The 24,933-nt window shown below is 33.9% G+C and overlaps 1 protein-coding gene across 2 annotated transcripts in view; it reads right to left on the bottom strand.

The window, feature by feature from the left end:
- Positions 1–3,910: 3,910 nt before the first annotated feature.
- Positions 3,911–24,933, bottom strand: part of LOC149800572 (AT-rich interactive domain-containing protein 3C-like) — a 59,921-nt gene continuing 38,898 nt past the window's right edge. The window contains exons 4-8 of one of the 2 annotated variants that reach the window (XM_089954517.1): positions 23,038–23,221; positions 21,755–21,972; positions 19,473–19,532; positions 14,130–14,387; positions 3,911–6,930 (exon numbers count right to left, since the gene is read on the bottom strand). In XM_089954517.1, the coding sequence (XP_089810643.1) occupies positions 6,821–6,930; positions 14,130–14,387; positions 19,473–19,532; positions 21,755–21,972; positions 23,038–23,221 (830 nt within the window). In that variant the 3' untranslated portion in view covers positions 3,911–6,820. The remainder of the gene's footprint in view (positions 6,931–14,129; positions 14,388–19,472; positions 19,533–21,754; positions 21,973–23,037; positions 23,222–24,933) is intronic. The other variant, XM_089954518.1, reaches the window with a different exon arrangement.

Genomic DNA, 24,933 nt, shown 5'->3' with positions numbered 1-24,933 from the left:
GCTATGACGGTAGACCAATTACAAGGTAGTGTTAAGGTGTGACTGTATCATGTAACATTTTGCATGAATTTGCAGATGATACCGTATAGGGACAAAAGATGTAATCTCTCTCTCTCTCTCTCTCTCTCTCTCTCTCTGGTGTAACTGCACAAAGAAAAGAAAGTATTCAATCTATTTATTGCGTGTGGAAACTGTTTTGATTTTACCTGACATTTTGGATGGAACTGTACATAATATTATGTATACGAAGCTATACCCTTGTATGTCCATTATTCTCAATACGATTTATATCATGCAGAAATCTGTAGTAGTTGGCGTGTCTGATTAATGGGTATATTGGTTGACATATTTGTATTAGCGGCACCGGATAAAGAGGGCAAAGAATAAGATTCGTATGGTTGGGTACCGGAATTATGCCTGCCCTGGTGGCCACCATTAACTGATGATTGAGATAACGCTGAGATTTATTAGGGAATTGTTCCAAAGATTCTTTCTTGCACGTAAATCTACATGCGAAAAGATCATGCACTGTGTCAGGGCGGATGCCACCTTACACCACTACTTTAACCGGAGAGTTAATTCGTGACTTTTAAATAGCAAAACTTTACTTTTCAAGAGTTCGTTAAAATGACACTAGATCAGGTATTTGACGAATCAAAATTTAAAAATGGAATTTTGTTGCAACTATTTTTATTTATTTAGGATTCAAAATTTAACACGAATTGTACTGTATCTTTTATAAGTTTTAAATAAATTTACAGTCAAGCGCCAATACATACATACATACATACATACATACATACATAATGGAATAACTCATCTTTCCGTAACTGTAAATGAAACGTAATACCTACCATCACCCCTTTTTTTGTCTTGGACGGAAGTATCGACAGAAGCATTTATTATATCATCTTGTCATATTTACATCTGGTTTATATTTCATCAAATAAGATAGGGAGCGTGATAATGGAACTTGGTGATCATTCGGCAGGATATAAGCACTTGAGCCTATGCAATCGTACCCGAATCACTGTTTAATGTAAACTTTAATGTCGACTTTTACTTACTTGGGAACAAGTATTGGCCCCAAATACAGGTTTAAGTGGCACGAGAGATCATTTGATTAAGTTTTGACATTTTACAGTACTAAGACCCTTAAGAGAATGGATACTCAGCATCACAGCTGTACGCAATTAGACGGTTCCGTACTTACACGTATAAATGGCCCACTTTATGACAGAGCTAGGTTAGTCACGTGTACATTGGGGAGATTTCGTGCAGACATATGTTTTTGGTTATATCTACACTTTTGCACACACATACCATATATATATATATATATATATATATATATATATATATATATATATATATATATATATATATATATATATATAGTTGTTTTATGAATCGATAAAAGGCATAGGTTTACGACTCAATATTTGTTTAAAGAACCCTGAAAAGCCTGCTGACTGCTTGAAGATATTTCATTATATTGTGAAAAGAAATAGTCTCAAGATGGATGATCAATCATGGAAACATCTGTTATGACAATGAGCTTGAAAAATATCAAAATATGCGGGTACAAATAAGTCCGCTCCTGAAGCTGGTCCTTCTTTTAGCATCAACCATTTCTGTATCAAATTTCTCATGTAGAATGCATGCGATTACCCTCTTACCCAAACAGTGGTCAGGGTTTGTAACTGGCTGACCCCTCTCTGACCGCATACTGTTGACCAGAGATATTCACAAGGAACTACTGGGCGCTAATTGAGAGGAAAACTATAAACTTGATAGCCAGAGATTAATAACGTTTATCCACGTGCCAAAACCAGATAGAATCAGTGGGAAATCTATTTTCATTTCAAAATATGCAAACAATTTATCTAGGTTCCAGTAGCTAAAGAAAAGTATTAGCAATTTTTTAACCAGCAATTTGTGTGAATTCTGACAATGAACTATAAATTTTGAATTCATTTTTGAACCCTGCTTAACAAGGATAACGATGATGAATTACATGGAGTAATTTGATGGACATCGAATATAGTGTGTGTTTTCTATACTATACTGTGAGATCTTAATCTTTAAAACATGAATGACATCGAAGAAAATGACCTTCAGATATGTCAGAGAAATAAAATGTACTGGTTTGGCAAGTTAAGAGTTTGTAAATGTTTTCTGATACTATTTTTAGGCCGTAAACTTCCAAGATTGACCATCTAAACCGTGATCCTTGATAGTCTATACATACATACATACACACATACATACACATACATTCATACATACATACATACATACATACATACATACATACATACATACATACATACATGGACCACTTCGTTTTCATTTTCTTCTAACATGAAATCGGGGCCCCGAGTGGCCGAGTGGTCTAAAGCGGTCTCCGTCACGGATCACTGCCATCTCACCTCTGTCTGCGTGGGTTCGAGTCTCGGGCTCGGCCATTGTGGATATGTGAGAAAGCTTGCCGGTAACTTCTCGTGGGTCGGTGGTTCTTTCCGGGGTTTTCCCTGGTTCTTCCTCCACCATTAATACCGGCCGCCATGTAAAGCCTATCTTGTGCTAAAAAATGGCGTTAAACCCTACAAATACAACAACAACATTACATGAAATCCGTTATTGCACCTATTGAGGTGGACGGGCCTAAAGTGGAGATGCTAGTTGTTTGGGGTCTAAAATCCACTCCCCCCTACAAAAAGTAACCAGCAAAAGTGCAGACAGTGCAGATATTTGCAATAGGGGTCATCTCTAGTTACCTTATTTCGTTGCTATACAATTATGTATTACATCTGTGTGTACCTATGGTCTACAGCAGATTTCAGCATGATGATCTTGTTCCGGATAACTATATACTATTACCTAAGCGTAACGCTGCAAGGAATGCGGAACACTTCACTTCTGGCGGAAAACATTGTTGGAGAATGTTAGTCACTTACATTTTGATTTCTTTTTTATATTTTATTACTGTAATAAAAGTTTCCTTCGGAATAAAAAACATACATGCTCTCCCTTTTCTATTATTCATCAATAATGAACACGTTTCACTAATCACGGTGCTTTCTAGTTAAGTTCTCCATGTGAGAAGGTTTTAGATAATTATTATAAAAGAAAAATCATATGAAAATGATAAATGGTTCCTTTCAATGCATTTACGCAGAGTTAAAATATTAGGTAAAAAATCGAGATCACACGAATAATTTCTAGCATGGAAACTTTTAGCTGAACTAATGCGGGTCAAATTGTGGTGCTGTAAATATTCAAAATGCTGACACAACTCGTGTACCCTAAATGAAAATAATCCATATTCAAATTATGAAATGGATAGCATTGTATGTTTTTTTAAGTAAATGCATGTGTCGGTTAAACTGTTATAGAAAAGATCCTATTACTGACATTATAAGGTGTATTTATGGAAATGATATTTTGTTTCCTACAAAAACTAAGTTACTTCTTCAATAAGATTTTCTAAAGTCATTTTTGTCTGTACATCATTCGAATTATCGTCTGCATCCGCGATCAGGACTTGTAAAATAACCTTTAATTGTCAATCTCTTTTCGCTTGTTTATTTATCTGCCTGCTGTTTTAAGGTGAACGCCAATGTTTAGGGTGAATGCAAATGTTTAGGAACCAAGTTTTGCTAGGTTTTTTAATGTGAATTTGATAGGTGGATCGATGAAGATATGGGTGGCTGAATGAATTAATGGACTGAAGAGGGGTGGGATGGACTGAGGAGGGGTGGAATTGACTGAGGAGGGGTGGGGTGGACTGATGGATGAACAAAGAGACTTAAACTGACTGAGTGATAGACAGTTAGAAAAATAGATAGATAAACATAAAGATAAGTAAGAAATAGACAATAGCAAAATATTATCTAACAATGATAAGTAAGAATTAAGAAATTTATTTTGTTACGACCCACTTCACAATAAAGATAAAGACTATGGAGGTGATGTTTATATATGTAATAGTTTTTATGTGCATGAATCATGCTGACAGATCTGAATCATGTTTGTGTATTATGAATAAACAACTGAAATCTTTTGATTTCTTCTTAATAAATGTATTGCACTTTTGAATTGAAGCCTTTATTCTAGTGAGTTTTGTATCCGTTTCCATTGCACTTGTGTGTGTTTTAGTCATCACCTATTAAACAGCCTGTTTAATATGATTGGATGGTACAAGTAATAAATGTGCTACACCGAAGCGGAAACCTGTTAAGTTCCAAATACACCAAATATAATTGTCCTGGAATATAAAAAGGTTCCACGGCAACATTTAAAGAAAACTTTATATAGCAATATTATTTTAGAACTATGTTTGTTATGTCATAAATCAAATATTTCAATCCACGTGTAGAAATTGTTTATTTTCTAGATAACTCGATCTCTCAATCAAATAAAAGTGACCTTTAAAAACAAAGGTCTGTATGACTGGCTGACACAAAGTATCAGGTTAAGATGTTTTCTAATCTCCAGGCAAGATCAAACAGCACTTGTGACAATCGAACATGACAATAAAAAGTATGTTCTTTGTCTGGATATATTCATAGAACTTTTCTTTCAATCTATTTTTTTTTTTTTGTTCTTTCAATAATTAACATATAAAAAAATCGAGATGATATTGTTTTTACAAATGCTGTCTAATGAACATGAGATTCCAGCAGAACACTTTTCACAGTTAATAGTAGGGGGGACTCGAACATACATAAATATCGCACAAAAAATATATGGTCCATCGATCAAGGTCATATTGTTTGCATCACAGTGTTTGTGATCACAATTTATGTTGTACTTAAACTTTTACGTACTGCAAACCTTCAGCATGCTGATTGTCTATTAATAAAAAGTTTGCAAACGTTAACAGTGGAAAAGTTATCAAGCACATACGGGTTTTTGGGAGGAATTGAGGTATTTCACATCCCATCGGATACAAGGAAGAATATTGGGATATGAAATTCCCTGAGATAAAGAGATTCACAAAGATTCCAAACGATGTGTAAATGTTCTTGGGTTAAAATGATTATTCTTTTTATGACATACATAAAAGCAGAAAAAAGAACAAAATCTCTGAGAGAAACATCAACATACATATTTTGATTTCAGGCTTACGTTTATATAAATTAGATTATTTTATTAATTATGACACACTCTATAAACCAGAATGCCTCCTTATTCTAGATATATTTCTAAACTTACCATTTCTTCACATACCAGTCTCCTTTATTCTATGTGAAATCCAAGATAGTGTACTACATCTACACCTCCACCCACAAATCTGATACAATTATTCTAACATGCATACTGGATTTCATTCACGCGTCAAACTTTCTTTTGAAGAAGTATGTCAGTCGGATTAAAATAAGATCTCCACTGTTATAGATGAAGATCTGACAGCGACCGCTTAGGGGTCGCGTTCTGGTAACCTGTGTTATTACAATAAGTGCTAATTTTATAAACCAATCAGATGATGTTTTAATATATTCGCGTTTGGAGACTTAGCAGTGTGGATGAAGATCATGAATGTGTACCGAACGATTTCATACACTTTCAAATTTTTGAAAGCTGCATTTCCACTGGCTAATATAAAAGTCACCAGAACATGACCCATAAGCGGTCGTCGTCAGATCTTCACGTAGGACAGCGGAGATCTGATTTTAATCAGATGGAGAAGTATATAGTATTTTCGGATGAGTTTGAAAAGGAAGTTTTCCAAACATTTAGGGTCGGTCAATCAAGCTTTGTAAACCAATATTTTGTTACCAAACTCTGTAAATCCTTGAAGCAGGAATTTTGATAAATTGAAATTCTGTCGAAGTTTTATAATCATTTCAAGATCTGTTGCAAACTATAAGTCATTTTTAACAAATAATTGTTGAAACATTGGATCAGATGTCAGCGGTCTTCTCGAGAGACCCAACGGCTACAAATTAACGACATGATTTGATATCTTCATTCGCAGTACTAAAAAAAGTACTTAGAATTATTTACCAATTCCTCTGTCCATCACAATTCTTGTCAGTAGACAGATAAATAAATACAAGCATGCAAATGAATCAATGTGAGCAATAATAATGAAACACAAAACAAATAAGGACTTATATATGTTTGGTCTAAACACAGACCAAAGCTCATCATTCGGAACACACATTTTGTATCCATCTCGATTATCTCCATCAACCCACATGAACAAAATCGTTTACACTTTATAACTGAGACAGTTAATCAAAATTATGAGAATACATCCTTTGGTTAGAAAAATGTTGAACAACCATAAAAGCCCCATGAAAGTTTGTATGCATAAGAAAAATGTGTAAATTTGTCAACTTAGTGCAACACAACGTGTAACTTAAAACTGTTTTCTCCATGGTATGTTGAGCACAATAATCAGTTCCTGTATTTTCAGGATGGCATGAACACTGGATATACATGCAAACCTTAGAGTAGATAATCCAAATGCCGAATTTTTTGTCCCAATGGCATGGCACACAACATTTTCTCCAATGAAACTTTGTCTAATATCTCATTTTAAAAATGTGTTAATCATTCTCTTATCTCACCTTGTCATCTGTTATAAATTGTCATGGCAACAATAAGCACAGGACCATCGGAAGTCCAGGTATCCAATAAAACTTACAGACTTAATGTGAAGTTCATATTGTAATTGATACGGATTATGTTCCACGGTTCTCTTTCTTTGAGAAAGCAATCGTAAATAAATAGCTATGACAAATTCAAGGTCCCGGATGTAGAAATGACTAACTCCAAAGGCCCTGGGATAGTGTTGGCTTAACTAAAGTCAGATTCGCCGCTGACTTGGTTGATGTGCAAACAACACACCCTGATACATGATGCCGTTTATTTCCATGCTAACAACCAAAGAATTATCGATCTCTGAACGACCATCATCTGAAATAGAAGAAGAAAAAACAACACTAATAATGCATCCATCACATGACTGTAATAAAATGAAAGTTAGACAGGAAATTCAAGTGTTTGTTATAAGAAATGTTGAACATGAGGTCGTTAACTCATTAGGAAATGAAGTTTTGTTGCCAGTCTTAGTTTTCGAACTGGATGATCTGAGTACAAATATACTCCGTACAACATTTCCCTGAATCTGTACATTCCTCGAAATGTATCGTGTTGTAAAAATATGTGGAAAAAATAAATAAAGCCATTTTAGCCACAAACGATTGTACGATCATTCACTCCATTTGTTCTAACAAACGCTTGTGAAAGCCATTGTTCATATTGGTAGAAAGTTTGTATCTTCAAAACTCAATGTAATTTGTAGATATCACATCCCTATGTTTCAAAACTCAATGTAATTTGTAGGCATCACATCCCTATGTTTATAAACTCAATGTAATTTGTAGGCATCACATCCCTATGTTTATAAACTCAATGTAATTTGTAAGCATCACATCCCTATGTTTATAAACTCAATGTAATTTGTAGGCATCACATCCCTATGTTTATAAACTCAATGTAATTTGCACGCATCACATCCCTGTTTATAAACTCAATGTAATTTGTAGGCATCACATCCCTATGTTTATAAACTCAATGTAATTTTTAGGTTTCACATCCCTATGTTTCAAAACTCAATGTAATTTGTAGGCATCACATCCCTATGTTTATAAACTCAATGTAATTTGTAGGCATCACATCCCTATGTTTATAAACTCAATGTAATTTGTAGGCATCACATCCCTATGTTTATAAACTCAATGTAATTTGTAGGCATCACATCCCTATGTTTATAAACTCAATGTAATTTGTAGGCATCACATCCCTATGTTTCAAAACTCAATGTAATTTGTAGGCATCACATCCCTATGTTTATAAACTCAATGTAATTTGTAGGCATCACATCCCTATGTTTATAAACTCAATGTAATTTGTAAGCATCACATCCCTATGTTTATAAACTCAATGTAATTTGTAGGCATCACATCCTTATGTTTATAAACTCAATGTAATTTGTAGGCATCACATCCCTATGTTTATAAACTCAATGTAATTTGTAGGCATCACATCCCTATGTTTATAAACTCAATGTAATTTGTAGGCATCACATCCCTATGTTTCAAAACTCAATGTAATTTGTACGTATCACATCCCTATGTTTATAAACTCAATGTAATTTGTAGGCATCACATCCCTATGTTTATAAACTCAATGTAATTTGTAGGCATCACATCCCTATGTTTATAAACTCAATGTAATTTGTAGGCATCACATCCCTATGTTTATAAACTCAATGTAATTTGTAGGCATCACATCCCTATGTTTATAAACTCAATGTAATTTGTAGGCATCACATCCCTATGTTTATAAACTCAATGTAATTTGTAAGCATCACATCCCTATGTTTATAAACTCAATGTAATTTGTAGGCATCACATTCCTATGTTTCAAAACTCAATGTAATTTGTAGGCATCACATCCCTATGTTTATAAACTCAATGTAATTTGTAAGCATCACATCCCTATGTTTATAAACTCAATGTAATTTGTAGGCATCACATCCCTATGTTTATAAACTCAATGTAATTTGTAGGCATCACATCCCTATGTTTCAAAACTCAATGTAATTTGTAGGCATCACCTCCCTATGTTTCAAAACTCAATGTAATTTGTAGGCATCACATCCCTATGTTTATAAACTCAATGTAATTTGTAGGTATCACATCCCTGTGTTTATAAACTCAATGTAATTTGTAGGCATCACATCCCTGTGTTTATAAACTCAATGTAATTTGTAGGCATCATCCCTGTGTTTATAAACTCAATGTAATTTGTAGGCATCACATCCCTGTGTTTATAAACTCAATGTAATTTGTAGGCATCACATCCCTGTGTTTATAAACTCAATGTAATTTATAGGCATCACATCCCTGTGTTTATAAACTCAGTGTAATTTGTAAGCATCACATCCCTGTGTTTATAAACTCAATGTAATTTGTAAGCATCACATCCCTGTGTTTATAAACTCAATGTAATTTGTAAGCATCACATCCCATTGTTTATAAACTCAATGTAATTTGTAAGCATCACATCCCTGTGTTTATAAACTCAATGTAATTTGTAAGCATCACATCCCTGTGTTTATAAACTCAATGTAATTTGTAGGTATTACATCCCTATGTTTATAAACTCAATGTAATTTGTAGGTATTACATCCCTATGTTTATAAACTCAATGTTATTTGTAGGTATCACATCCCTATGTTTATAAACTCAATGTTATTTGTAGGTATCACATCATCCCTATGTTTATAAACTCAATGTAATTTGTAGGCATCACATCCCTATGTTTATAAACTCAATGTAATTTGTAGGCATCACATCCCTATGTTTATAAGCTCAATGTAATTTGTAGGCATCATATTCCTATGTTTATAAACTCAATGTAATTTGTAGGCATCACATTCCTATGTTTATAAACTCAATGTAATTTGTAGGCATCACATCCCATTGTTTATAAACTCAATGTAATTTGTAGGCATCACATCCCTATTTTTCAAAGTTATACGGATTTCCAAGGGGTCTAGAAATATCAGGAAAATATATAGGAATTTTATAGCAAAATTATTTTTAAAACAGAGATTTTATAGATAAAATATTACATGCACTTGAGCCCCAAAAGATTATCCAATATTATAATTTAACTAAGTGCATTAAAATGATAATTTAAACATATATCATTCATCATTAAGAACTCGCAAACTTGCATTTATTGAATACATCTATCAGGCTATATAGAAAGATAGGGACATTTTATGGACTTTGGAAAACATAACGGATATTTTTTAAAGAACATCGACAAAAAATATAGATATGGATCACCTATTACTTTTTTAAATTGTACTCAGATAATTTCTGACAAATCTCAGCTTCTATCTTGTCACCTTTCAAAACTTCAAATCGACGGAATGTTATATGATACACCGTTAACAAAGTCACATGACTGCGGCCAATTTCCAACCTGACAGATTCATTAGGTTGAATGTTATCACCATACCGGTACCCTTTGATGAAAAAGCCTGACATTTTATACCAAATCTTTATAGGTTTCTTTTCACAAACATGTCATTAATAGATGTGTCTGAGGAAATATCCACTTAAAGCGAACCATTGGGGAAAAAAATCAATTTGATTCTTCTAAACTTAGAAAATCTTTATGAAAGTGTTTATTACAAACTCAAATCCCCTGCAAAGATACGGATTCTCTACAAAAACAGGATAGAGTAAATGGTCAATTTAATGGATCGATCTGTAAATATAAAAGTTAATTTAAGGAGAGTATTTCACTTAATTGGAGGAAAAATTGGATGACAAGAGGTAAAATGCACATTAAAATTCTCGAACATATTATCCAAAGCCTTGAAGAAAGTTTGAAAATGACTGGTCAACATGCCAGGCATTTTTTCACATTCGGTATTTACTAAATCAACTTTAAAATAAGCTGTTTCACAATCAATTAAACCGTGAACCAGTCCCTATTCTATTGTATTGGTGCGACCTGGTCCCCCCTTTACTAGCTACCCAGTAAAATGATGTTTGATACAGTATTTCTTGCTTTGTAAGCCTCGGGGGAATGGCATACGTAATGTTTGAAAAAGTAAGGGTGGACTTCTTATCCGCCAATGATATCTTTGCTAGCATTTTCTAGAAGATGGGTGGTGTGAGTTGTTGTGAACTTATGACAGAATAAATTCTGTATGGTCTGGTTTTGGTTGAATGACATTATTATTTCTCCTAGACAATGAATTGACTGATGTGCACGGTGATGTTGTTTTTATATAAACTAAGTGTACTTCTTGATTCATTTTAGACGTATACAACGCCATAATTTAACTGCAACATACGATGTACATATCTTATTTAGTGAAACCTGTCTATAACGGACACAAAAGGGATCAGCACAGTTTTGACCTTTATAAATAGGTGTCCGTTAACATAGATTTTAAATACAGGAAAACTGTGATAAAGGTGTTTGTGAAGAATGTCCTTTGTAAGCAAGGCTCTTTATATGGAGGTATCTGTATATACGTGATTCACTGTAAAATGTTTTAAAATGAGGTTTTGATTCGGTTTATTGTTTTACGGCACAGAAACAGATTGCCAAGGAATTAGGAGACCAATGCATTGCCCAAGGGTATCCCACGGTATCCGACCCTGGCTGATCTGATGGCATAATTTTAACCTGTAACCGTTTGAATGCGAGTCTGGTATGTTAACCACTCAACCACAGCTTTTCCTTTTCAAGTGATGCTTTATTTTGTTATTACAACGTTTTCTTTACTTTTTCGCACATGCATTATTTCAGTATTTTTTAAAATTTTCATGACACGGCAAACTTATCACACGGTTAATTATTTCATTATTTTAAAATTTCATGAAACGGCTAACTTACCACACGGTTAAGTTGTCAAATCAAATGCAGAATCAAACTAAGGTAAAATACCTTACCTAATAAAACATGTTACAGTCACTGAAGCAGTTATATGATTTTAAATGACCTGCATCGCAAACTTTGATCACTACTCTAAGAAAGTGTTATTAAATGTTCCCATATGATTTAAGTTGCTAGAGGGATTGTTTTGGCCTCGTTTCTTTGTAAATAATTGCTTATTCGATTTGATAACAACATGAAAGAGTACAGGACAATAATATATTATCGCCGAATATGCATTCTGTCCTTTGCAAATTGTACACAGTTGTAGGTATCTTACTCCTGCATGATTTTATTTTTCTCATATATTTGATAAAATATCTAATGATCAATTCGACAGCCTTCCACTTTGCAAACATGAAAAGAGAAAGCAAGATAAATAAGACATTAATTCAAAGCACGACATTCCTTTTAAATAAAACTACTTTAGCAGCGACTAAAACAGGCACATGTTAGGACGACTGAGTGTACTCGCCTATCAGTCGAGTCCAAGCGACTAAAACAGGCACATGTTAGGACGACTGAGTGTACTCGCCTATCAGTCGAGTCCAAGCGACTAAAACAGGCACATGTTAGGACAACTGAGTGTACTCGCCTATCAGTCGAGTCCAAGCGAATAAAACAGGCACTTGTTAGGACGACTGAGTGTACTCGCCTATCAGTCGAGTCCAAGCGAATAAAACAGGCACATGTTAGGACAACTGAGTGTACTCGCCTATCAGTCGAGTCCAAGCGAATAAAACAGGCACATGTTAGGACAACTGAGTGTACTCGCCTATCAGTCGAGTCCAAGCGAATAAAACAGGCACATGTTAGGACGACTGAGTGTACTCGCCTATCAGTCGAGGCACATGTTAGGGCGACTGAGTTTGTACTCGCCTATCAGTCGAGTCCAAGCGAATAAAACAGGCACATGTTAGGACGACTGAGTGTACTCGCCTATCAGTCGAGGCACATGTTAGGACGACTGAGTGTACTCGCCTATCAGTCGAGTCCAAGCGAATAAAACAGGCACGTGTTAGGACGACCGAGTATACTCGCCTATCAGTCGAGTCCAAGCGAATAAAACAGGCACATGTTAGGACGACTGAGTGTACTCGCCTATCAGTCGAGTCCAAGCGCAGGCAATATAGATTCTGATCTGTCCTAACATAATCCGATCATGGTCTACGTTGTTTGTTTTCTGATTATTCCCAACTAACTGCATAGTATTCAAACTTTGTCTAAGATAGGGAACTGGGTTTGAACATAGTTACATCAATATTTTCATGACTTTATCTTATTTGCTGATGAAATAGGTGCTGTTTTTATGTTTGTTGTTGTTTTTGTTTGTTTTTACTTTTTAAAATTTGTAATTAGATACGTTCATTTGTTAAATAAATAAATATTGAGATAGCACAGAAATCAGTGATATGACCCCAGCTTTTACTGGACAATCAACGTTTGTTTTTAAAAAAAGAAAGAGATCTTCCACTTTATTTTCATTCATTGTGCAGATTATAAATTGCTACATTTGTATTTCGACTGTGCATATGGGTCTTGCTTGATTACTATTTAGTTATCAAATTTTTTGTTAAATACAAGATGTTTAAATATGGAATTTTGCAATTTTTGTTAAACACAAAATGTTCAAATATGGAATTTTGCAATTTTTGCCATTTGGTGGGTTGCATATAACTGTTATGTGCTTTTGCTTAAAAAATATGAGAATTACTCTTCTCTAATGTGACAATACAGCTACGGACACCAACCACGCAACCCTGGTTGACAGGGCTCATGGATTGAATATGCCTTAAACGAATATTAAAAACCAAAAATAAACCAAACTGGTGACCTTCCAGATAATACCTACCCACCTGCCTCTCCTGATGAATGAGTTTTCCATAAATTAAGTTGGTTTCTCAAAAATCGCTTTTTTTTTCAAAGTGTAACTATTCTTCCATATTTGCACTCAAGTGAAAATTCTAATACAACGTTTCGAATGTGCCCCGCCCCCACCTCTACATCAGTATACCGCTGACCCTCTAATAACACGTGCATGGACAGGCTCCCATTTAATTGCTACTTGAATTAATTAACTTCAGTTTAGTTCATTACTACTGAAATGCAATGCTGTTGTGAACTCACTTCGTTAATCAACTATTGTGACAATGCTAGCCCTGAACAATACCCACCCCCTTCAAATCGTTATCTCTCGATCTACAACCGTTAAGACACCGTGAACCCTGTACGGAAGCGATTTTAACATATCGAAACCTCTAAGAAACAAATAACAAATTTGATTTTGAGGACTTTCCATTGGACGGATCTAATTTTATTAAGGAGGAAGTCCGCTTTTGTAAAAGTCAAACCATACCGACCAGCTGGAAGTCACGTGATCATTAATTTATGAATAAAATGCAAAATATCTTATACATATTTTTGTGATTTTGGATTGCTTGCATTCTACGTTATGTAAAGACAAAAATAAAAAATAGTACAAGTTAAATACTCCATCATTTCATATGCAATCAACTTTTTAAAAAGGGGAAGCTTGGGGCCAAAAAACAAGTTAATTTTCAAGGGACTTCGGTTTTCTAAGGTATCAGTTTAGAGAGGTCAATGTGTTCTAAAACTGAAGTCTTACATGGGAACAATTTACTTACTTCTGCTCGTGATTTTTAAATGGGCAGCTGGTATTGAAGCATGAGGCATGATTCTCTCTTCGTCCGTATGGAGTCGTTTTCTTGGCGGTGAATTTTCCTCCACAGCTAAAGCCGCTGCCCTTGATGCTTCTTCCATTTTGCGTGTGGCCTCTTCCATCGCCCTGGAAGCTGCTTCCATTGCTAGCGCATCACGCTCAGCCAGCCGGTCGGTTAGACTTCTATGGCTGGGAGTCGGGGGTAAACTGTCATCATCACCACCTGAAATAGAAAATGCCGTCAACCATAAAATTTTTACGAGAATTTTCGGGAATTTAGTAAGAACTCAAACTAAAACCTGTGACGCATTACAGTAAATGTTTCACGGGCAAATCCAAGATTTGTATTTTAAGACAGGGATGTGGGTGGTTCTGGTTTGTTCTGCTTAAAACTTTCACTTGTACTCACTTACACATCCACTGTTTAAATTGGAAATTTGTGGTTCAACAGACCCCTTCACCCACTTATCCCTACCCCTACCCCCAATCCAAATTGAATCTGAATCTGGATAAATTCCATCAACAATTCATGAAAGCATGAATATTCTGGCTTTACTACTCAAGTAAATATATAATAGTACAAAACAAATATCATATACATACAATAGTACAAAACAAATATCATATACATATAATAGTACAAAACAAATATCATATACATACAATAGTACAAAACAAATATCATATACATATAATAGTACAAAACAAATATCATATACATACAATAGTACAAAACAAATATCATATACATACAATAGTACAAAACAAATATCATATACATACAATAGTACAAAACAAATATCATATACATACAATAGTACAAAACAAATATCATATACATACAATAGTACAAAACAAATATCATATACATACAATAGTACAAAACAAATATCATATACATACAATAGTACAAAACAAATATCATATACATATAATGCAATTATATATGCATTAGAATTAATTTAAGATGACAACTTTGTGGATCTGTGTTTTATATTGCTCTTGTCTCGTGCATAACGATATAGCAAGAGCCTGTTTCTTCGTTGAAAGATTATTATGTAGATAGATGCTTTGTGATTTTTTAAATTTGTTTTATGGGGACATAGCACAACTGACATCGTATATGTATAGGATCAGGCAGATGACACGCTTCATTGGCCAGGAGGGTTACTTCGAATGCCCATCTTTCAGTAAAGGACCTAGCAAATTCATGCAATATTTTAGGATACAATTTCAATGAGACTCGATAATTACATTTTCGACAAAAAAGTAATCTCATCTAATTAAATGTAATTTGAGTCATAAATATTAGTGGTATCGTTTAAATTTAATTACCTTCAATGTGTCTTCATATAACTCTGATTCCCATGCGGGCTCGGGAACATATAGTTGGTCCTATACCCCTCTCCCCCATATCATAAGAGGCAACTATCGGAGGCAACAATTTTTTTTTTTTTACGGGTTGTGTTTAGATATTATTATCGAGCCGAGAAGGTCATTGGACGTTTAAAAAGAGGCTACTTGCATACTTATTAAAGTACTTTGCCCGTATTTGGGCTTTATCTTTGTTCTTCATACCTGTGTGGAGATATACTAATTGGTAGTGTATAGCCAGTATTGTTCTGACGTGCCATCAAACCCTTTATATATACATGCATAGACATCATATAAATTTAAATGCACCCGTTTAAAGGTTTGAACCTCGGAGATCAAATTAGTTCTTTGCGGGTAGTTTCTCTAAGTAACCTTTGACCCACCCACCCAAGACTAAATAATGGATGTTTTGTCAGTCACATTTGCCATACACACTCACGTCGCTTATAGTTATCATGGACTTCTTACTGAACATAGTTATCATGGACTTCTTTCATTAAAATAGTAACGATGTACTTCTTTCATTAACATAGTTATCGTGGACTTCTTTATTAATATAGTTATCATGGACTTCTTTATTAACATAGTTATCATGGACTTCTTTTATTAACATAGTTATCATGGACTTCTTTATTAATATAGTTATCACGGACTTCTTTTATTAACATAGTTATCATGGACTTCTTTTACTAACATAGTTATCATGGACTTCTTTATTAATATAGTTATCATGGACTTCTTTTATTAACATAGTTATCATGGACTTCTTTTATTAACATAGTTATCATGGACTTCTTTTATTAACATAGTTATCGTGGACTTCTTTTATTAAAATAGTAACGATGTACTTCTTTCATTAACATAGTTATCATGGACTTCTTTTATTAATATAGTTATCATGGACTTCTTTATTAATTTAGTTATCATGGACTTCTTTTATTAACATAGTTATCATGGACTTCTTTCATTAACATAGTTATCATGGACTTCTTTATTAACATAGTTATCATGGACTTCTTTCATTAATATAGCTATCATGGACTTCTTTATTAATATAGTTATCATGGACTTCTTTTATTAACATAGTTATCATGGACTTCTTTTAGTAACATAGTTATCATGGACTTCTTTCATTAATATAGTCACGGTGTACTTCTTTCATGAACATATTCATCATGGACTTTCTTCATTGACATATTAATCTTTTTAAAGTACACTTGCATAAAATAAAAACGTTTGCAAAAATCTTGAATTGACGTTTACGTTCTAAACTCATGGCATCCACAAACGTTCATAATTTGTGAAACTTAAATGGCATGAAGATGTGTTGTTTTGGCAGATTTGCATTATGATTTAAATATTCTGGTTTGGTATAGTAGGGTTGTTCAGCATAAAGTCAAACATCTACGTTCAGTAAATGCAAGCAAGATCGACATTGGATGCTATTGGTTAATGTATTATAATGGAAAATGAATATGTGAACAGCTAGATAGATGGCCAAAGAATTCATTTAATCTTTGATCACGTGCAATATTTTTTATTGCTACTAATTACGAGGTTCGAAGCTGGCAGACGACTGAGCTACAGCTGTCACTTTGACACAGCTTGACATTTGTAATAGAAGAGGTACACTCACGACAGCGTCACTTTGACACAGCCTGACATTTGTAATAGAAGAGGTACACTCAGGACAGCGACTCAATAGCTCACTTGAGCCTCTTAGATGTCTCAATTTATTTCAAATGATTACTCCTCGATAGAATGCGGTGAAATGTGAGATGTATAATAATTCACTTGACGACCCGCAAATAACCAGGTTCTTGTTCAAAAGCAGAACTTTGCAGGGTGTTTATGGGATCAGGAGATTAAGTTACACCCAAATTATACATTACAAATTATTCCTTTCGAGTTGAGGAACATCTTGAAGCCAATGACATTTAATATATGGAAACTAAGATTTATTCTACAGACAACAATACACTGTTTAAATCTCAGAGATCTTTTATTAAACCGAGCTACTCCCCGTAAGGTCTATAATTTGGACTAGTCTAAGGGACGTCGTGTTATGCGACGATAAGGTCTAGCTACGATAGTGTTGTTTATTTAATAGCACTTTATAGTGGGAGCTGAAGAGAAAATATCAGATGTTAAAAGAGATAAGGATTAAGAAATAAGAAAAATGTTGTCGCATCATGCTATTCAGCAATTGTCTTTCTGCCATCTTCTGTTCAAGATTACCATTGCCTGGTGCCCTTGATTAAAACTCATTTCCGTTTTAAATTTCCGAATAGAGCTCTTGACTTGTAAATGGGGCAAATTGATACTTTAATCAAAGCACTAGTTTGATATAATGACTCGATTAAGAAACACACTTAGCATATTCGGGTTTACTGCCATGAATGGATTGAAGTTGCTCTTAAATCGTGTTTTATTTTCCGACCAATTAATAGGTCATTGTGGGGAAAATAAATACAATGGCCAACCCTATATCATAGACCACAAAGTGATACGAAAATAGCTTAATTACGGTGCAACGTATTTTATACAGGTGAAGGTAGCAAAAATGAAAATAAATGGAGAACTAGATATCAAGAAATTACCTATAGATTTATAAGACTGGAGGCAACATCAACAACATTTATATTTGTACAACAAGTGTACGGTAAAGTTCGCAGAAAAAAAAACAACTAAAAATGTTGGTGTATACGAAATGCACCTTAAATGACTGAGATATATTTTACTTACCGTATATACTCGCTTATAAGACGAGTCTAACTGCAACCTGTACAGATCTGGATCTGTGCCGTTTGTCAGTAGAAAAAACAACATAGACCACAACACTCTGATACGCAGATCAGGATCTTTGTTGCTTGTGTTAGGCTCGACGTATAAGTGAGTATATACGGCAACAGATGACAATTTATTGTGCAGTATTTTATAAAGATTTACTATCCAAACAAATTGATGAATATGGTCTATGTATAATATATCTATATAGGTTCGAGGTCCTAACTTTCCTAATAGAAAGCAGGGTAGTAAATACGATCCTTGCAATATGTAAGTAAAATGCTACCACTTGATATTTCATAAGGGTATACGGTATACGTTTCTTTAAATATATATATATATATATATATATATATATATATATATATATATATATATATATATATATATATATATATATATATATATATATATATATATATATATATATATATATATATGTGTGTGTGTGTGTGTGTGTGTGTGTGTGTGTGTGTGTGTGTGTGTGTGTGTGTGTGTGTGTGTGTGACGTTGTTATAGATGTATTAACTCACGTACGGCAAAAATTTAAAACGTGCAACTTACTAACTTTTGCATGGGTTATGTTAGTGAGGTAAACTTGTACAAAGTAAATTACATTCAAATTACCTTTACTTAACAAGTTTTGTCTGATTTTAAAAGGGTTCGTTCTGGAACGTAGACATTCGTTATAGTCACGTTAAAGAGTATTCGAGGCATGTTCATATAGTTTTGATCAATATGACATTGAACAAAAGCTAGATATCATCGCCTATTATATATGACTTTGATATGGTCTACTCGTATATTAGAATCTCCAAGGCATGATCGTAAGCCATTGATAAATCTAAGTTAAACAAGGCCACGAATCATCGCCTATTATATCTGACTTCGATATGGTATACTAAGATATTAGATTATTTGACGCTTGATCATGCAGATTTTTATACATTGAACTGAAGACCCGATATCATCACTAATTGTAATCCACCTGCGTATGTTGAAAGACGGTACAAAGAAGTAATTCAGATCTGGTCTTCAATCAGTTACACATGGGATTCACACCTTGGAAGCGTTGACATAAAATTGCTGTGATATGAAAATCAAGGAAGAGATTAAATCGGCATGTTATGTATAGGTGTACACTTACATAGCTGTTGTGCCTGAAGTCGCCACAGATGCTGTAGACTCGACAATGGTGATCGACGATCTGTTCAAATAAGACAAGATCGAATTCTAAATTAAATATAGATTACCAACGATGAAATAAATATTGAATAATCTGTAACAAACCATACGGTCAACGATGAAATAAGCATTGAATCATATATAACATACAAGCGTTCTAAATTATTACTAGTTCATTCTCATTTGAGCAAGCCATTGATATAAAAGAAGCCATTTTCATGTGCTACATTATGCCCAAAATGTTGTAATAGTAACCTAATGGAAAAGCTAAAATTTGCATACTTTTAACTTCCTATTTTGTATGCTTTATTTATGATCTTTTCTTCTTGTACTAATATAGCATTATGTAGAATCTGGGTTAGTTTATTCCATGCGAGTTATGTTAAACTTGAACATATATAGCACTAGTATTACACATCTTAAGGTTTGGTTTGTTGCTCATTGCTTTGTATGAATACGTGTGTGTGTGTGTGTGTGTGTGTGTGTGTCCCCGTTACATAAAATCCATCAATATTACACCATAATACCGTCATATAAAACGCGTAATTTTACAAATTAATTTGAATGAAGACTATGCGGAATATATATATTCACTGATCGTGAAAACCGTTCGTACAAGCATATATATCGTAATGTAAACATGAATCATCTTTGACAATACTATAAGATTTGAAAACCATTGGAAGTGTCAATATCTGTGATGCAGGGGAAGTTTCAAAAGCTGTGATATAGGGGGTGTGTCAGTAATTGTGATGTAATGGAAGTGTCAATAGCTGTGATGTAGGGGAAGTGTCAATAGCTGTGATGTATGTATCTGTATATAATGTGTTACATGTTTTTGACGGATGTCATGACGTCTTTTCTTAGGATTTCAGCACCGAAAGTCTCATCTTAAGTCCACATGCTAAAGTCTCATCTTGAGTCCCTAGTGCTAGTCTCATCTTGAGTCCTAGTGCTAAAGTCTCATCTTGAGTCCTGGTGCTAAAGTCTAATCTTGAATCCTAGTGCTAAAGTTTCATCTTGAGTCCTATTGCTAAAGTCTCATATTGAGTCCTAGTGCTAAAGTCTCATCTTGAATCCTGGTGCTAACGTCTCATCTTGAGTCCTAGTGTTAAGTCTCATCTTGAATCCTGGTGCTATGGTTTATCATGAGTCCAAGTGCTATGTCTTATCACGAGTCCTAGTGCTATGGCTTATCACAAGTCCTAGTGCTATGGCTTATCATGAGTCCAAGTGCTATAATACTCTCGAAAACTAACCAATCGCAAGACCATATGTTTACGTATTTCTGAGTGAGTTATCGAAAGTCCGTATGTTTACGTATTTCTGTGTGAGGGAAAGTTAATATGTATACGTATTTCTGTGTGAGTTAGGAAATCTCATTATGGGGGTGAAAGAAACAAATCTAAAGGAGTATCAGAGCTTTAAAATAATTATTTCTCACAATTGCTTAATATGAACAATGAAGGTCCTGGATTTTTTTAATCTCCCTAAAGTAAGTGCATTTGTGCAGATAACTGTCATACATTTAAACACAAGCCTATATGTTAGTCATGTGACCAGCACAATGCCGAAAAATGATGTGTTGTTACGACAAAGGTGTTAACGACATTGATTTGAAACATGTTCAAGGACAATACAAGATTGTAACATTCTGTAGGAATGCTCTGAGTTTACTTTGACAAAATAACATACAGATATTCAGAGAAGTAGAAGCTTGGAATGTGCGTGTAAATATTATACCAATTTCATTTCACTTTATTATGGTTAGGATTGGATCACCTAACAAAAGGCATATTGTGACGTCAAGAGAATAAAGATACAAAAACTTTCCAAACATATGTACGTACATTTCTTAAGAGACAACAAATACATGTATATAAAAAATGACAAACAATCTCTTCCACCACAAGATACTGTTTGGTTCTAATACAATTATAAGGTTCATTTTCAAACAATTTTGTGCACTCTACAAAAAATTTAAACGTTTATGCAAAATAAATGAAACGGCAATAAATTGAGAAATTTACTCTTGCAATATGTTTGTTTTAAAATAAGCACAGCCAGCAGAGAGATGACTACTACTACTGCTACTACTACTAATAATAATAATAATAAAACGCCATTTAAAAGAACATGCACGACAGGGAAATAAATTAGTGTCATTAGAGGTTAAAAAATGTGCGAATACGATATTATACCAGGTGGGACATAGAACCTTCAAATGTATCAGAACCACAATACCTTGAGCCTGGGGACTAAACTTGCCATTTAATAGGCCGCCATTCAGATGATGGTGTGCTGGGTGGCTGGGCGGTATAAGGGTTGGGCCTGGCGATAGGTCGTAGCCATAGCCAGACCGTCGACCTTCACGTCTGTTTCCATCAATTGCTGACTGCAGTTCCTGGGGAGAGCTTAATTTGAGTTTTTCACACTCATATGGATACAAGTACTTCATGTACCTGCAAATACATATATAGCATTTTCAGTGCTACAAGCAATGGAGGGTCGGTGCGCCGAAGATTTGATCGTGAAGACATCATTTTTATACTACTACAGTTAATATTGTTTCATATCAAATAGATAACGTAGTATTTAACCAACTATCTACTTTTTTTTCTTCCAGTCAGTCGTCGCATGTATTGATGCAACCCTTTGACTATATGATTTAACAAAAAAGACTTCCCCATTAAATTACATGGATTACAATAATATTGAAGTAATTCCAGTCAAAAAGAAAACATCAATTGGAAAATATATATTTTTAAAGATCTAAGTTTCACATCAACTTTGAAGACATAAAAAAGTTATAAATCCAACAAACATGAAATAAAGTAAGGTGAACACAATTTATGATGCCGACCACGTTATGCAAATATCTAAATTGGTAAAGATTTCTGATGAACAACTTATATAAGTTTAAGCAAGGTAACAAAATCTGCAAGCATATTATTGATATAATATCGTAAGAGCATCATACTGCATGTATAAGCTATTTATATATTGACTATCAGTAATTTGTGAAACCTGCGTGTCATGAAAATAAAGATTTTGAATAATAATAATAATAATAATAATAATAATAATTTTATTTTAAAAGGATACATTATTTACCATGAAAGATGATCTCCCATATTGTCTACATTAAATGGACAATGTACAGAGAGAGATTTATATAAATAGAAAGAATGTGATTATAGAAAAAAATACTTTAATAAAATAAAATATGAAGGAGGCACGGTCAAAAATTAGCGGTTTGGTGAGATACGATAGCTGACAAGTACGTGGCCATTGACAGTCTTGATTAACTTTAGCTTACAATTTTTGGCACACCAGCAGAGCAAGGCTATATAGCGCCAAAATCGTGTAAATCATGCAATGTTTTGCAGTGCAACACATCTACATTATCTTAAGCAATTTAAACAACGAAAAATATTTCAGAATCTTGTGTGAAAATGTCACTCAATATTAATGCTGAAACAATGTTATAAATTACTGTAAGATGAAATACCATGCATTAAACTTACTGTGTTCTGAGAGTGAATGCTGCACTAGTGATAGATGAGGGTAAATTCAGTCCCTTTGTGATTTCTCTCCACAATTTTTTGTTGATGACCTCCACAAGTCCACCCTTAGAGACTACCAACTTGAATAACTCGTACAAATCTAAGGTCTGCTTTGCCATAATGGGGATCCTGTTCACAGGGGTTCCTAAAATGAAATAAAGAATTATTACAATTTTAGTGTTTATGTATTCTTTGTTAATTGGTATTATTGCAGTCGACCAGCAAAATGGAAGAGACTGTCCTGAAAAACTATTGATCACATAAAGTAATACAATTGTTTAACTAGCTATGTTTGATCGTCTTCGCAATCATAAACATGTATATAAACGATGGAGAAACCAGGCTTTGATTAGTGTCGATCGACACCCAAAATTAAGTGACTATCGAAAACTGGGTGCACCGTTTCTTACCGAAATACACTGTTAGCTTATCAGCATCCAACAATTCACATTTGAATGTAGAAATAGACAAAAATTCTTACAAGTAAATTGAATGATGTTACTCTTTAAAGTCTGTTGGGCCATTCATTCACGTTTCTTCAATATCCACAACCGATCAATGTTGATTGTAAAAATCCGCGCAAGAAATGGGGTAACGAAAAAGAAGAAGAAAAATCATCTTCGTATGAACACAGTCTGCAATTTTAAATAAAAAAAATGCACAAATGGAGGCATTTTATGTAAAATCAAAGTTTGTACAAAGTCGCTATCCTAAAAAATATTGTAAATCTCTGAACTTCTTGTTTGCGATGTAGTAATGCAGCCGTTAATGTCATTGACAGAAAGGAGACACAAATTCATTGAAATCAACGATCTTTACCTTAATATATGCTACTAATGCTACTACTACTACTACTACTACTACTACTACTACTACTATTACGACTTCAACTACTACTACTACTATTACTACTACTACTGCTACTGCTGCTACTAATACTACTACTACTACTACTAATAATAATAATAATAATAATAATAATAATAATAATAATAGTAATAATAATAATACAATATACGTTTGTAGTAGTTAAAAGGCATTACTCATAAAGCGGAAACATTCGAAAGCCACTAGTGTCAATATGATGTTTCAACTTCTTTCGTGAAATCTTTCCTTGCATCTACTCAAAATATACAGATATTTTCTGTATTATTTAGTAAAAATGAGATCATTGACATAACGTCAGTAAATGGTATACATTGCCATTATAATCTCACATATATAACGGGATCAGAAACATACATGATTCTCTAACGAAAGCTAACTCAGCGAAAGTTTTATATCACCGTATGTACTCGATTATAAGATGAGTCCAACTTCAAAATGCAAAAATCCAAATCTGCCGTTGCACAACGAGCTGGCAATTCTGGGTCTGTGTAGTTGGATTGAAGTAATTAGTAAAACATATATCCTGATTTGCAGGCGTATTATGCTACGGCAGATCAGGATCTTTTGTTGTGTGCATTTGACTTATAAAAGAGTACCGACGGTAATATGCAAACTTTCCTACTGTTTGTTCATTGTCAAATATGAATTTATTTCGTGCATGAGCCAAGTTTGGTGACAGCTTATCTCCGATACTGAAAACAATAATATATGTAGTTTAAAAACCAGTTCCAACGTTTGCTAGTATGATCTTATTTAATCAATTGAATCATTTGTCTAGGTGGGATATAAAAGCCATTTAAATCAAATTGAATTACATCTGGTTTGGATATGCTTTAAAATATGTATAAGTTGAGATAGCTTTGTCATGCCATATGTCCACCAAATGATAAAATCAGTTTGTTTTATCTCAAATGTTCATTTGATTAAGGTAACATTTATGTCATTCCCAATAGATTCTTGTTGCAAATC

This window comes from Sinohyriopsis cumingii, chromosome 4, assembly GCF_028554795.1.
Source record: "Sinohyriopsis cumingii isolate HCF-2022 chromosome 4, ASM2855479v2, whole genome shotgun sequence".
Lineage (NCBI taxonomy): Eukaryota > Metazoa > Mollusca > Bivalvia > Unionida > Unionidae > Sinohyriopsis > Sinohyriopsis cumingii.
This window is presented reverse-complemented; position numbering and strand designations above follow the sequence as displayed.